This window comes from Halichoerus grypus, chromosome 12 (genome assembly GCF_964656455.1).
Source record: "Halichoerus grypus chromosome 12, mHalGry1.hap1.1, whole genome shotgun sequence".
Taxonomy (NCBI): domain Eukaryota; kingdom Metazoa; phylum Chordata; class Mammalia; order Carnivora; family Phocidae; genus Halichoerus; species Halichoerus grypus.
This window is the reverse complement of record NC_135723.1, coordinates 84584671-84599672: the sequence shown is the minus strand read 5'-3', so window position 1 is coordinate 84599672 and position 15002 is coordinate 84584671. Positions and strand designations below refer to the sequence as shown.

Here is a 15002-nt window from a genome sequence, read left to right as displayed (position 1 = left end):
TGACAGGGGTGCCTGGGTGGCTCAGTCAGTTAAGCGTCTGCCTTCGGCTCAGGTCATGGTCCCAGGGTCCTGGGATTGAGCCCTGCATCGGGCTCCCTGCTCAGCGGGGAGCCTGCTTCTCCCTCTCCCTCTGCTGTTCCCCCTGCTTGTGTGCTCTCTCTCTCTCTGTCATATAAATAAATAAAATCTTAAAAAAAAAAAAATAAATAAATAAATAAATTACAAAAACTTAAAAAAAATTTACATGAAGAATTAAAGAAGATCTAAATAAATGAAAAACATCCCATGTTCAGGAATTGGAAGACAACATTATTAAGATTGTAATACTCCCCAAACTGATGTACAGATTCAACACAAATCCCTATAAGAACCTCTGAGTTCATACAAATTGACAGGCTGGTTCTGAAATTTATATGGAATTGCAAGGGACCTAGAATAGCCAAAACAATCCTGGAAAAGAATAAAGTAGGAGGACTCACACTTTCTGATTTCAAAACTTGCTATGAAGTAACAGTATGGGAGGCAGTATGGTACTGGCACATGGATAGACATACAAATGAATAGAATAGAATCGAGAGTCCAGAAGTAAACCTGAATATTTATGGTCAACTGATTTTTGACAAGAATGCCAAGACTATTCCACGGAGAAAGAACAGTCTTTCCAACAAATAGAGCTGGGAAAATAGGGCAGCCAGTTGAGATAACCCTTACCCCACACCAAACATAAAAACTTACTCAAAAAGAATCAAACACATAAATGTAAAAGTGAAATTATAAAACTCTTAGAAAAAAACACAGGGTAAGTTTTTATGACCTTGGATTAGCAAGAGTTTTAGATATGATACACTGGACTTCACCAAAATTTAAAACTTTTGTGCTTCAAACAACATAATTAAGAAAGTGAAAAGACAACACAGAACATGAAAAATATCTACAAATCATGTATCTTATAAGGAAATTGTATCTAGGATATGTAAAGAGCTCTTAAATTCAATAGTAAAACGACAACTCAATTAAAAATGGAGCAGGGGCATCTGGCTAGCTCAATCAGTAGAGCATGCAATTTTTGATCTCAGGGTCATGAGTTAGAGCCCCACACTGGGTGGAGAGTTCCCTCTTAAAAATATAAATAAATAAATGAATAAATAAATAAAATGGGGCAAAGTAGTTAAAAGACATTTCTCTGAAGAAGACATATAATTAGTCAACTAGCACATGAAAAGATACTCAATGTCAATTACACCTCAAAAAAGTTGGAAGAGAAACAAAGAAAGCAAGCAAACAAGAAAGAAAAAATGTTTGACATCATAAGTCATCAGGGAAATGCAAATCAAAAATCACAATGAGATGCCACTTCATATACACTAGGATGGTTAGAATTAAAAAGTCAATAGATAATAACAAGTGTTGAAGAGAGCATGATGAAATTGGAAGCCTCACACACTGCTGGTAAGAATGTAAAATTCCAGCCACTTTGGAAAAGTTTGACAGTTCCTCAAATGAATATACATAGAGCACAGAGTTACCATATGACCTAACAATTTCACTCCTAGGTATATACCCAAGAGAAATGAAAACCTATGTCCACACAGAAACCTCTATGCAATTTATAGCAGCATTATTCTTAATAGCCAAAAAGTAGAAACAGTCTAAATGTTCATCAATGGATAAATGGATAAACAAAACGTAGTTTATCCATACAATGGAATATTATTTAGCCATAAAAAGGAATGAAGTATTGATAGCCACCACTTTAACATGGGTGAACTTTGAAAACATTACGCAAAGTAAAAAAAGGCAGCCACAAAAGACCATATACTACATAATTCCATTCATACGAGAAAGTCCATAATAGGGAAATCTACAGAGACAAAAGGTAAATTAGTGGTTACTTAGGGGTGAGATGGGGGTGGAGTGGGGAATGGAAGCAGGAGGATAAGGGAATAATACCTAAAAGACATGAGGCTTCTTCCTGAGGTGACAAAAATGTTCTAAAATTGACTGTGGTAATAACTGCACATAACTGATTATACTAAAAACCACTGGTTTTAAATGGTGAATGGTGAATTTAAATGGTGAATTGTATAGCATTTGAATTATATCTCAAGCTATTAAAAACATAAATGGAAATGTTAAGAAAAAGTTTAAAAGAATTAACTACTCTTGTACTAAAGAAAATAAATAAAAAATGGAATTGCAAGATATTAAGAAAACAAATGCAACCGGAAGCCTATAACCTACAGAACCAAGTAAAGCAGTATTCAGAAGAAATCTTTTTTCTTTTTAAAGATTTTTATTTATTTGTTTGAGAGAGAGTGAGAGAGCAAAGCAGGGGACTCTGGGATCATGACCCAAGCTGAAGGCAGATGCTTAACCAGCTGAGCCACCCAGGCGCCCCAAAAGAAATCTTATAACACTTAGAAAGAATGAAAAGAACATTTAGCATCCAACATGAGAAGATAGAAAAACAACCACAAAATAAATCTAAGAAAAGCTAAACAAAGGATTTAAAACAATGAAAGAAAAAAGTAATAAATAAGAAAACAGAAGAAACAGTAGAACTAATTAAAAAAAATCCAAGAGCTGGTTCTAAAATCCAAGAACCAAGAAAAAAACCCAGGAAATGTTTTTAAACATAAAAGAATATCTTGCTCAACTGCACACAAAATAATTTTGAAAACTTGGATGAAATGGATTATTTTCTAAGATGATATAAGTTATCAAAGCTTCCCCCCAAAGATATACATTGTAAGCAGCCAAATTATCATAAAAGTAGACATAACTGTCAAAGAGATCCTCTTCTCCCAAACACTCAAGGTCCAAAGATTTCACAGTCAATTTAACCAAACCTTTAACTTTAATGCCATTTAGCCAGAGACAGAAAGAAAACAAACAAAAACAAAGAAAATTTTGAAATAATTTTTATGAAAGTGGCATAACCCAACAAAGATAAAACACAGAAAACTACAAAGCAATTTAGCTTATGAGGAATGATACAAAATTTCTAAATGAAGTTTAGCAAATAGAACCCAGCAGCACATTTAAAATAATACATGGTGACAAAGAGAACTGATTCAAGAATGCAAGGACGGTGTAGTAATAGTAAATCTATTAGTACAATTCATCACAATAGTAGATCAAAGGATTAAAATTACATAATTTCCAAAGAAGCTGAAAAGCTTTTGACAAAATTTACTTCCATATTTTTTTAAAGATTTACTTCAGAGTCAGCATAAGCAGGAGGGGGAAAGGGAGAGAGAGGATCTCAAGCAGACTCCCCGCTGTAAGTGGAGCGGGATACAGGGCTCCATCTCATGACCCTGAGATTGGGACCTTAGCTGAAACCAAAAGTTGGACGCTCAACCAACCACGCCATCCAGGCATCCAAAAATTTACTTCCATATTAGGAAATCTTAATAAAATGGCAATAGTGGACTACTTTAACATGATAACATATGTACACTTCAATCTAAAGTCAGGTCTAATCTTAACAGGAAAACACAAAAAACATCCCACTGAAGTCAGCAATAAGGGAAAGATCCACTACTGTCTTACTGTTTAATATTTTGGGAAAGTACTAGCCAAATTAATTTGACAAAAAAAAGAAGTAAGAACAAAAATTGGAAAGGAGGAGATAAAATTATTTTTATTTTGTAATAATGTGATCATTTAACTGCGAAGCCCCCCCAAAACAACTGGGAAACTATTATAGATAGCATTAGAATTCTAAAGGTGGCTAGGTACAACAAGATAAAAGATATAATAAAAGTAGAAACTCCATTTACAATAGCAACAAAAAAAGATAAAACGCCAAGGGCTAAACATAACAAGAAATGTGGAAGGTCTTTATGAAAAAACTTTAAAATGTTACTGAGAGATGAGAAAGAAGACTTTAACAACAAGAAATGAATATATTCCCTGCTCTTGAACAGAAGTTTGAACCTCAAAAAGACATCAAATATCTCTAAATCAATCTGTAAATATAATGTTCTACCAATGAGAATATCAACAGAATGGGGGAGAGGAGCTAAACAAGCAAGAATATCCAGGAAAACTCTGGGAACTAGAGGAAGAGAGGACTATACTCAAAGAATGAGGTCATTAAGGTACAAATAGGTGAAATAATCAATAAAACAGAATAAAGTCCCAGTAAGAACCCCAAATTATATGTAGGAATTAAATACACCTACAGACAATATTTCAGTACTGTGATAACTCGGTAGCCACCTAGAAAAATGTTGGATTCTTACCTTAATACTTTACATAATTTATATATATATATATATATATATATATATATATATATATTTTAAAGATTTTATTTATTTATTTGACAGAGATAGAGTGAGAGAGCACAAGTAGGCAGAGAGGCAGGCAGAGGGAGAGGGAGAAGCACGCTCTCCACTGAGCAGGGAGTCCGATGTGGGACTCAATCCCAGGACCCTGGGATCATGACCTGAGCTGAAGGCAGCCGCTTAACCAACTGAGCCACCCAGGTGCCCCATAATTTATATTTTGTATAGATAAGTGCATTTAACTTAAAATTATAAAAGTACCAAGAAAAAAACATAAGAATTTTCATTTTAATCAGAAATAATAGTTAAATAGGGGAGGTCTTTCTTATGATGCAAAAAGCTAAAATCCAAAAAAAGATTAGTAATTACAACTACAAAAAATTTTAATTTCTGCTGAAAGAATATACCGGAAACAAAGTCAAAAGCCAAATGACAAACTGTGAAAAATATGTGCAACACATATCAAAGACAACTAATTTCCTTAAAACACAGAGCTCCTATAAAAAATATTCAACATCCCACCAGAAAAATGAACAAAAAAATATAACCAGGTGAATAAAAAATATAAGCAAATGTTATAAAGTTAACAAATACAGTTCTTACATCTATTGAAAAGATGAAGAAAAATATACCTATTAAATTGACAATTTTAAAAAAGTTTGATAACCCACTTTATCACCAAGGGTATGGGAGGCCAGCAGCCCAACACTAACAGTAAAACATAAACTGGTACAACCTCTATGGAAGGCAATTTGACAATATCCATCAAAATTTAAATAGTACATAGCCTTTGACCCAGCAATTGCACTTCTAGGAATTTATTCTAGACAGACTCACTCATGTGCAAAAATGTATAGAGGGATATTCATTGTATCATCATTTACATTAGCAAAACTGTAACCATTTTAAATGCCCATCCAAATAAACAAATGTTACTGTTTCTCTACACACACACACACACACAGGAAATTTATCATTGGTTGCCTCTAGGGAAAGAAGCCAATTAGCTGGGGTCAAAGGTAGAAGGAAAACTTGCCTTTTATCATATGCTCTTTTGTACCATTTGGATTTCATGTCATGAACATATAACACATTTCACATTTTTATATTAAGATTTCAATGCTATCTTTGCCCAGCTTTACCAGTTGTTATATTTTTCCTTCTCTTTGTCAGTTTTTCAGTTTTCATTAGCAGCAATGTTAACTGTTATCCCAAGTAATACACTATATTTAATCAAATTCACACAGGGAAATTACAATAGTAACTTGGGTTCTATTACCTATTATCTTGCCCCTGAGCTCTACCTCTGCATACTTATTCTATAAAAATGTTCCCTGTTCTTTACTGAGTGTATAGAGATTATGAGTTAGAAATCCACGACCAAAAAGCTATGAATTTCTTGGCCTATGGGGCAAACACATAATCACTATTGCATTTTAGGAGACAGCAAAAAGACAAGAGGCTGCTCAAACAAGGTTTCACAAAATACCATTTGTGCTCTCACCATGAATGCAGAGTCTAATCTATTTTTATGTGTAAGAATTTGATTTTATCCATTTGTCCAGAGTCAATGGGGCTGCTGAGAATTGAACCCACTAATCAAATTCACAAGAAACTAATTGCTTACATATAATGCCAATGTACTTAGAATTTGAGTATATGTGTGTATATGTACACATGTATATATACATATATAATTAGTGTGTGTGTATATCAAGAGTATGAAATCCAGCATATCAAGGAATCATACATAAATGATAAGTATGCCCAAGGAAAACCACATGAGTGTGTATAGGGAAGAGAATAAATCAGAGAAGGTCAAAGAAGGCTTTCCTGAAAACACAGTGTGATTGAGCTAAGTTCCAATGGAAGAGAAGCTAAAAAAAAAAAAAAAAGGAACAGAATGAGGAGTAAGAGAGTTCTTGTATGATGGGATAGCATGTGAAATGGCCCTGTGGCAGAAGAGAGCATGATATGTCTAACGAAATAGAAGACGATCAAAGAGCATCCAACGTGATGTAGAATTAACTCGAGAATTAGACAGACAATGCAGTGCCTTTTAGGTGGTGGTTAAGATTTTTGCCTTACCCTAAAAGCAATGAAGAGCTAGTAAAGGGTTGTAAGCAGAGACCAGAACAGTTTTGTGCTTGCAAAAGATGAGTGTACTGTATGCACTGGAGAGCAAGAGTAGAAGCAGGAAGACTGCTTAGAAAGCTACTGCAGGGGAAAAAAGAAAGAAAGAAAGAAAGAAAGAAAGAAAGCAAGCTACTGCAGGAAACCTAAGTGAGATATGATGGCAGCATGGACTGGAGTTATAGTAGAAATAAAATAAACAGAACTGGGTGATTAATTACACCTGAAATGCAAGCGAGAAGAAAATTTAAGGAAGATGCCCAAATTTCAGGTTTGCCTGACTGCATGGATAAAGATGCTATCACTGAAGGAGAGAGAGAACACTCCAGGAAGACCAGGTTGTTCTATTTTGTTTCACCAGGGACTGGATAGTGGGTGTGCAAAAAGTAAGAAAGTGTTCTGGATGCTTAGTATCTGGAAGTCTTGGTAGAGAATGATGAAAAAAAAAGGAAAATGGGATTAGAATTCAATGGAGAAAGTTGGCTACAAAAACTTAAAAAAGAAAAAAATGTTTAACCTCCAGGGTCAGCCATAAAATTGCCCTAGACATTTCTATCCCTCACCATCACCTAAAATCTTTTTAAACAGCTCAATATACAACCTTTCAATCCGGGGGAGGGGGGGAAGGGGGAAGAGACTTAAAATGTCATGCTGGGGAAAATAATGAATTGGTGTACAAGAATTCCAAATATATTGAGATATCAGATGTTCCCGATTCTGATAGTGAATAAATGACAGAGGCCGCCTACTTGGGAAGGAAGAATGAAGCACCAATCAAGGGGAAAAGAAAGTAGAAAGAAAAGGCTGAAATTCATTCATCGCATGAATTTTCACAGCTTAAACACATTTTTATCTTTACCTCTGGACAAATGGCTGTTCTTGGCCTTGTCTGCTAAGGAAATGCAGAAATAGCCCCACACCTAAGCCCCATATCAGAAATCGTGGCTTCCACTGCCATCAGGTGGTGGCAGTGAGGAAGAGCACCAACCAGGTTCTTTGGGCCTGGGAATGCCTATACCAAGCCCATGGTATAATTAATCTGAGATCAAAGACCTAAATATAAGTAGTAGTAGAGGGCAAACTGGTAATAGTCTTTGGTAAGATTTATCTTCAAATCAGCCAACACACAAAAATACAAGTTTTCACTATTAATTTGGGGTAAGAGAAAGGATTTCTCCTTTTTTTCCTTTTTTTAAAGATCACATACTTGGCAATCCAGAATACCCAGTTTGATACTATCACCTCAAACCCAACTCCTGGTAGATTACATATTTGACTATTTAAAACTGCTTCAATGTTAATTTTAATGGCACACAGAAATGTTAATGTGCATTTCTAACACACATCAATAACCTCATCACAAACAAGTGACTGTCTTCATTCAATGTGCAAAATTCCCTTTGTTATCTTCAAATTAATCAAATAATTTTTGACTACTTGGAAGTACAAGCATGCTAGTAAAACGAATTCAAAAACCATCATGTTCTCAAAACTCATCGGTTAAACAAATACATCACTGATAAAATCAACTTCAACATTATTCACAAACAATATGGTGAATGATTAACACATCATTCCTGATAGTTCTCTTCAAAGTAGAAATAAGCTTGCCCAATATAATATTTGACATTCTGTGTAGTATTTGCTTCCCTATCTTCCCCCTACGATACTTCACTTACAAATGTTTCTTTTTAAAATCGTCTGCACACACACATCGATTTGATTTGTCTTTGTTTTTTAGGCATCTGAACTCAAGGATAGGAAATTGTAGGTCAAAACGTAAAATAATCACATTAGGTGCATTTTTCCAATTCTCAATCAACTGTTTTTATATAGTAAAGGCAGCATAATTTTGTCACTAAGTAGATTCTTGATCTTCATTTTCTCCCCTTAAAATCCCGATCACGCTCGCCATTCTGCTCTGGACATTCCAAAATATTAATAATTTAACTAGTTCTTGCTAATTCTCTTGGTTCTGTTTCCCACCCACACCCCAACACCCCCTCCCGTCCCCCTTACCCCACCCCCGCGCCTTTCCTCCTGCTTTCTTGTCTCAGAATGCCTAACTCTTACACACTCGAGGTGTTTTTTACAAAATCACTCTTTGGAATGCTCTTCCCTCTTCTCTCCTCAATCTAGCACCCTTTTAAAAATAATTTCTCAAAATAAATAAATAAATAAATAAATAAATAAATAAAATAAATAAAAATAATTTCTCAACAGCTAGGCGCCAATGTCTTTCTTTGACAAGATAAAACTGCGGAAGAGGACGAGACTGGGAACAGAATAGGCGAAATATTTAGGAATGTCAATGAAACAGCGGCCTCTCCTTTGAAAAGAAAAGACAACTCTCAGCACAGAGCTTTCAACAAAGCAAAAATACTTCCTTTCGCTGTGTTCCTGCTCCTTCCCTGACCTCAAAGACACCTTTCCTTTTCTCTATGCCCCAGTCCCTCTGCTATGCGTGGGGCCTGCCTTTCCTCCTCCCAAGGAAAAGAAAGCCAGGGAGAAAAGAAAAGGTAGCAGTCGCCTTCCTACCGCGCCCGCAACCTGTCAGGACCCTGTCCCACGACTCACCTGGCAGGTGCGGCCGCCCGGAGAGTTGCACGAAGCGGTTGAGCTGGCCAGTCCCCCGACCCCCGCTGCCCCCACTGCCCCCGCCGGCCCCGCTACCTCCGCCGCCGCCGCCACTGCCTGCGGCGCCTCCTCCCCGCCGGCGGTTCCTGTCCCAGCCCTGGGCGGCCGACATGACCCGCTAACGATTGCCGTAGCTGGGTCCCGGCAGCCCCTGGCCCGGCGGCACTACCCGAGCCTCCTTCCTGGGCTCCTCAAGAGACCCGGGAGACAGGGGTAGGGGGAGCGCCCTGTTCTCATCAGTGACCAATGACTGGCTTACTTGGTGACAGGCAGCCAATAGCCAGCCGCCTTCTTGGTAGGTGGAGAGAGGCGGGGAGAGACGTGGTAACCATAGCTATGGCTAAAAAAAAAAAAGTGGGGGGAGAGAAAGGCAGAAGCAGCCACTCAACACACGCATCAACCGCGCTAAGCAAGCCCGCGTCGCGGCGACTCCTGCGGGATCAGGAGGGCCAATCGAAGGCCGAGTGAGAGAAACCACTCCTGCAGAAAGAGTTCCCGCGACAGCCGGTCCTCCAGGCACGGTTAGGATTCAGGAACTCTTTTCATAAACACCGAAATCAGAAATAGGAAGTAGGATAAGCACATAATACACATATTTGGGGGCAATACAGTGTTCCGCCGGCTTTGCAGACTGAGATCCCTTTCCCTGACGGTTGACATACACAAAGGGCTCTGTTGGAAGAGGAAAAAACCAGAGGCGGAGTCGAAGCTTAAATCTAAGAGCGAGGTATTCCTGGGTTTCATTTATCTGTCTTTGAGTTGACTGGCTGAGCTCCTCCCTTAATTAAATACAAGCCACCTCCTAAGCAAACAAATAATTTTAAACCTGGTTAATAAACATGAAAAATGTTCAAGCTCACCAGTAATCAGAGAAATACAAATGAAGACCCCAATAAGAAACCATTTCTGGCTTATTACGTGAGTAAAGATTTTTAAAATAACACCTAGCAGTGAGAAGAGTGCCAAGAAAAAGGTACTTCCCAAAAATGACTGATGGCTATATGAAAATGTTTTTGTTCAATCAAACCTTTTTTTGCTCGTAGAAAATTTGAATCACCAGATATGGAAGATCAAGATCGAAGAAAAATGCAGATATACAGATCAGAAATTCCTATTGTTCCAAAATTAAACAGAAAACTTGGCTTTGAACTTACTGGGCGCAGTGCTAAGCAGGAAAATACAGATAGTTTACTGATGTTTATCAATGATAAGGGAAAAGCGTATGTATTCTTCAAGAAAAACAAAACTTTTCAAGGTTCTTAGATATGGTGGCTTTTTTTTTTTTTTTTTTTTTTTAGTGTAAACCTTTATATAGGAGAACCTTATGTGATGCAAGGAAAAAAGAGAAAATCTGCTGTAGCTGAGGATGCATAGGCTTTTGGTCAAATTTCATGTCACCACTGGCCCCGCCTCATTTTCCTACTTTTAGTCCCTCGGGGCAGGTGTTTTACCCAGTAAACACTATCACACACTGCTTATGAAAATGTTTGAGACCTGGAAAAAAAAAAGGTGATGGCTCTAAAATATGAAAACTCAAAGTCAATAAGTGCTAATTTTTCTAAAGAAACTGTACCATTGAGTAAACCAAATAGTAGATGAAGGAAATTTTCTTTTTACAGGAGTATTCCAAGGAATAAAGAATGATACAATATGACCATTTTGCAACCCCTGATAAATTTATCAACCTATTGAACAGCCACCGCTAGCATCACAAAACGAAAGATGACATATATGTGCCTCTAGAATAAACATAACTATGAAGCAGTCTTATCAAAAAAAATTGAACCTGAATCTCATCAGGTATCTATATTTAACTACCAATTTATAAGAAATACAGAGGATAGAGGAATATAAAAAAATACTACAGCGATGCAAACAGCAAAATCCAGACTGTGGAAATTCTACAGGATACACAAATTTCTTCAACAAATAAATTACAAAGGAAAAAGATACTTGGAAGAAAAAATCTATAGGATAAAAGACTTGTGATGGTGGTATAACTCCGTGAATATACTAAAAATCATTGAATAGTAATGGTTGCATAACTTTGTTATCATATTAAAAACCACTGCATTGTACACTTGAAAAGGGTGAATTTTATGGTGGATTTTATGTGGATTATATCTCAATTAAAAAACTTAATATAGGAAAGGAGGAATGGATGGGGAGCTAGATGAAACACATTTAACCATAAGCTGAAGCTGGGTGATGAGGACATAAGAACTGTTCATTATACTGTTCTGCTACCTTCATATATATTAGAAATTCTTCATAATAAAAAGGAAAAGGGGCACCTGGGTGGCATAGTCCGTTGAGCGTCGGACTCTTGATTTGGGCTCAGGTCATGATCTCAGGGTCGAGCCCTGATTCAGGCTCTGAGCTCAGCATGGAATCTGCTTGTCCCTCTCCCTCTGCTCCTCCCCCTGCTCATACTGTCTCTCAAATAAATAAATAAATAAATAAGCAAATAAAATCTTTTTAAAAAGTCTACAAAAATAAGATTAAATTAACCAATCAACTGAAAACCATCTCATGTAGTTATATAGAATATATAATACACATATAATATGTATGTAATAATCACTTTTAACTCCAGAAACAAAATGAAACTTTTGTTCCTAACTAAATTTAAAATTATTAAATTATTTTAAAAACCTTCTAAACAGGTTGCCACCAAAACTTTTTAATGTGGAATATAAGTACACTTTGATGGGTATTGACAGGATTTGCAGAGGGGTCTTCAAAATAAGTGCATGCAGGGGCACCTAGGTGACTCAATCCGTTGAGCCTCTGGCTCTTGATTTCAGCTCAGGTCATGATCTCAGGGTCATGAGATCCAGCCCCACATTGGGCTCCACACTCAGCCAGGAGTCTGCTTGAAAGTCTCTCTCTCCATGTCTCTCTGAGCCTCCCTCCCCTCCCACCCCTGCTCTTTCTCTCAAATAAATAAATAAATCTTTAAAAATAAGTAAATAAATGCGTGCAGGCACACCTGGCTGGCTCAGTCATAGAGCATGTGACTCTTGATCTTGGGCCATGAGTTGGAGCCCCACATTGGATGTAGTGATTACTTAAAAAAAAATTTAACAAAATGAGTGTACGCAGACAATATGTACCTGCTAACATAATATGAAGTACCCGATACCGCCTATCAAGTCATCATACCAAAAACATTCACTGGAATCTAATCAAGATTTAAGCTCTAACTTCCAGTTTACAGGAACTTTCAGGGCACAAAGGAACAGTTAAATGACATGTAAAACAATCAAACAAATCCAGGGAGACAATCTTTGCCATGCCTAGCCTGGTTTCATCAATAAGTCAATGTCATGAAAAACAAAATGAAATAACACAAAAACACAGCGGGCAGGTGGTGACCCCTAACAAAATAATAGAGGTAGGCAACGATAATCAACAGCTGCTCACATAACAAAAAAGAACAAGCAGGCAGTGTGTGTGTGCTGACAAGTACAATCATCGGTGAAATATTCTTGCCAAAAAAATGAATCCGAATAAAATCAAACCTGTAGCTCTATCAGTTTACAGGAAATAAAAGGGACAGAGAATATGTTAAATAATATCTTGGGGATGTAATCTGCAAAGTATAGAATGTGGATAACTCTATAGAACAAACAGCCTAGGGCGCCTGGGTGGCTTAGTTGGTTGGGTGACTGCCTTCGGTTCAGGTCATGATCCTGGAGTCCCTGGATCAAGTCCCGCATCGGACTCCCTGCTCGGCAGAGAGCCTGCTTCTCCCTCTGACCCTCCCCCCCTCATCTGCTCTCTCTCTCTCATTCTGTCTCAAATAAATAAAATAAAATAAAAATCTAAAAAAAAAAAAGAACAGCCTATTTTCTTCAACTTGATACTTTAAGAAGAAGGAAAAAGAACCCACAGATTAATAGAATTTTAAGAAATATATCAACCAAAAGCAGGGTGTGGACCTTGTTTGCATTTTGGTTAGAATAAGCCAACTATTTTTTTAATGGGAAAATTTGGATATTGGATTATATTTGGGAATCATTAAATTTTTAAGGTATTATGGATATATATTTTTTAAAGCCATCTTTTAGAGAAAAGATACTGAAATATTGATAGCTAAAAGGCTATGATTCTCGGATTTGCTTCAAAATCATCCAGGCAGAGGGGCATGGGAGACAGGATGAGAATGTAGATGGAGCAAGGATGGCCTGGAGTTAATGCTTCATGTAGCTGGGTGATGGGTAATTGGAGTTCACAGCACTATTCTCTCTTCTTTTGTGTATATTTTAATTTTTCCCTCATAACAAGGTTTTTCAAAATGGTTCTCAAAAGAACAGTGCTAAATTAAAGGGAACTTATAGCAAAATATATGGGATCCTCCTGAACAAATCAACCTTAAAAGACAATTTGGGGGCTAATGGGAAATTTTCGAAATTTGGAAAGGTTACTAGAGGATATTGGGGAAATAACACTATATTTGTTACGTATGACAATGATATCAAGGTTACTTTTTAAAATATCTTTATTTTTTAAATTACGCATAATTAAATATTTAAGGATGGACTATAACAACACCTCGAGATGGCAGGACCATCTCTACCCTCCTTGAGGCTTACTCATGAAAATAGCCTCACAAGCAGTTAGAGCTTGCAGTTCACACTAACTTGGAGAACAAGTCAGTTGGAATTAGCAAGAAGTCTGCATTGACAATATTTTCCAGGAAACTGTTTTATAAATGTTGAACACAAACAATGATTCAAACAAATTTCCAGGATTGTTTTCCAGCAGAGCTTCTATAATTACAACATTTGATGTAGTTAGAGACCAGAGGATTGGAGAGGGGTAAAAAGTACATACTACACTGGGAAATCTAGTTGTATTTATCATATTGACATCTTAAACTCAGCACTGGGGAAGCCAGAGCCTCTGAACCCCGACACCACACTGGACTCGCCTGAGGCTGTTATGGAAAACACTGATGTTCAGTTTCCATACAGACCATTTGGATCAGAATCTACGGAGCACAGGCACTGGCCATATTTTTAACGTTCCCTGAGTAATTCTAATTTACAGCCAGGGTGGAGAACACAAGTATAGTCCTCTGTACCCCACCCAGTTTTATCACATGCAAAATGACAGTAATATCTTCCTTCTTAACAGCATGTGAGTTACTGTGAGAGACCAATAAAATAGTATATGTGAAAGTACATGGAGGGGCGCCTGGCTGGCTCAGTCAGTGGAGCATATGACTCTTGATCTCGGAGCCCTGAGTTCAAGCCCCATGTTGGGTGTGGAGCCTACTTAAAAAAAAATAAAAAGAAAGTACATGGAGGGTGTGCCTGGGTGGCTCAGTCGTTGAGCGTCTGCCTTCGGCTCAGGTCATGATCCCAGGGTCCTGGGATCGAGCCCCGCATCGGGCTCCCTGCTCCGCGGGAAGCCTACTTCTCCCTCTCCCTCTCCCCCTGCTTGTGTTCCTTCTCTCGCTGTGTCTCTCTCTGTCAAATAAATAAAATCTTAAAAAAAAAAAAGTACATGGAAAAGTATAATGTTTTATGTAAATGTAAGATCATATTCTCACATTAGCAATCAATCGATGTATCAATGTATAGCAATCCTTTAAAAATGTTTACTTCTTGGACTGTTCATTAATTTGTTGCAGACTAACTATGACCCAGAATCATATAAATTCCTTGGTGAATAGTCAAAGGTGACTAACTGCTTGTCATTAGCCCAGATCAAATCAGCATTGATATTGAGAAGCCCAAACTAATGAGTCTTTAGTTTACTTAATTACAAAAATTACAAGTGTCTATACATATAAGCATTACACACATAAGCGTTACACATATAGCTGTCATAGAACCACATGGTACAAATTGTAGCTAAGGTTAAGTTTGGCTGCCCAAGGAAAAGAAGGAAGAAGGCTCACATTTATTGATAACCTTTTGTGAACTA

General features: G+C 37.3%; 1 protein-coding gene across 3 annotated transcripts in view; it reads right to left on the bottom strand.

Moving 5' to 3' along the window:
• The window catches only part of KLHDC10 (kelch domain containing 10), a 55490-nt gene extending 46195 nt beyond the window's left edge, over nt 1-9295 (bottom strand). For 2 of the 3 annotated variants that reach the window (XM_078059560.1, XM_078059561.1), the window contains exon 1: nt 9006-9295. In XM_078059560.1, the coding sequence (XP_077915686.1) occupies nt 9006-9177 (172 nt within the window). In that variant the 5' untranslated portion in view covers nt 9178-9295. The remainder of the gene's footprint in view (nt 1-9005) is intronic. The other variant, XM_078059562.1, reaches the window with a different exon arrangement.
• Nucleotides 9296-15002: the final 5707 nt, after the last annotated feature.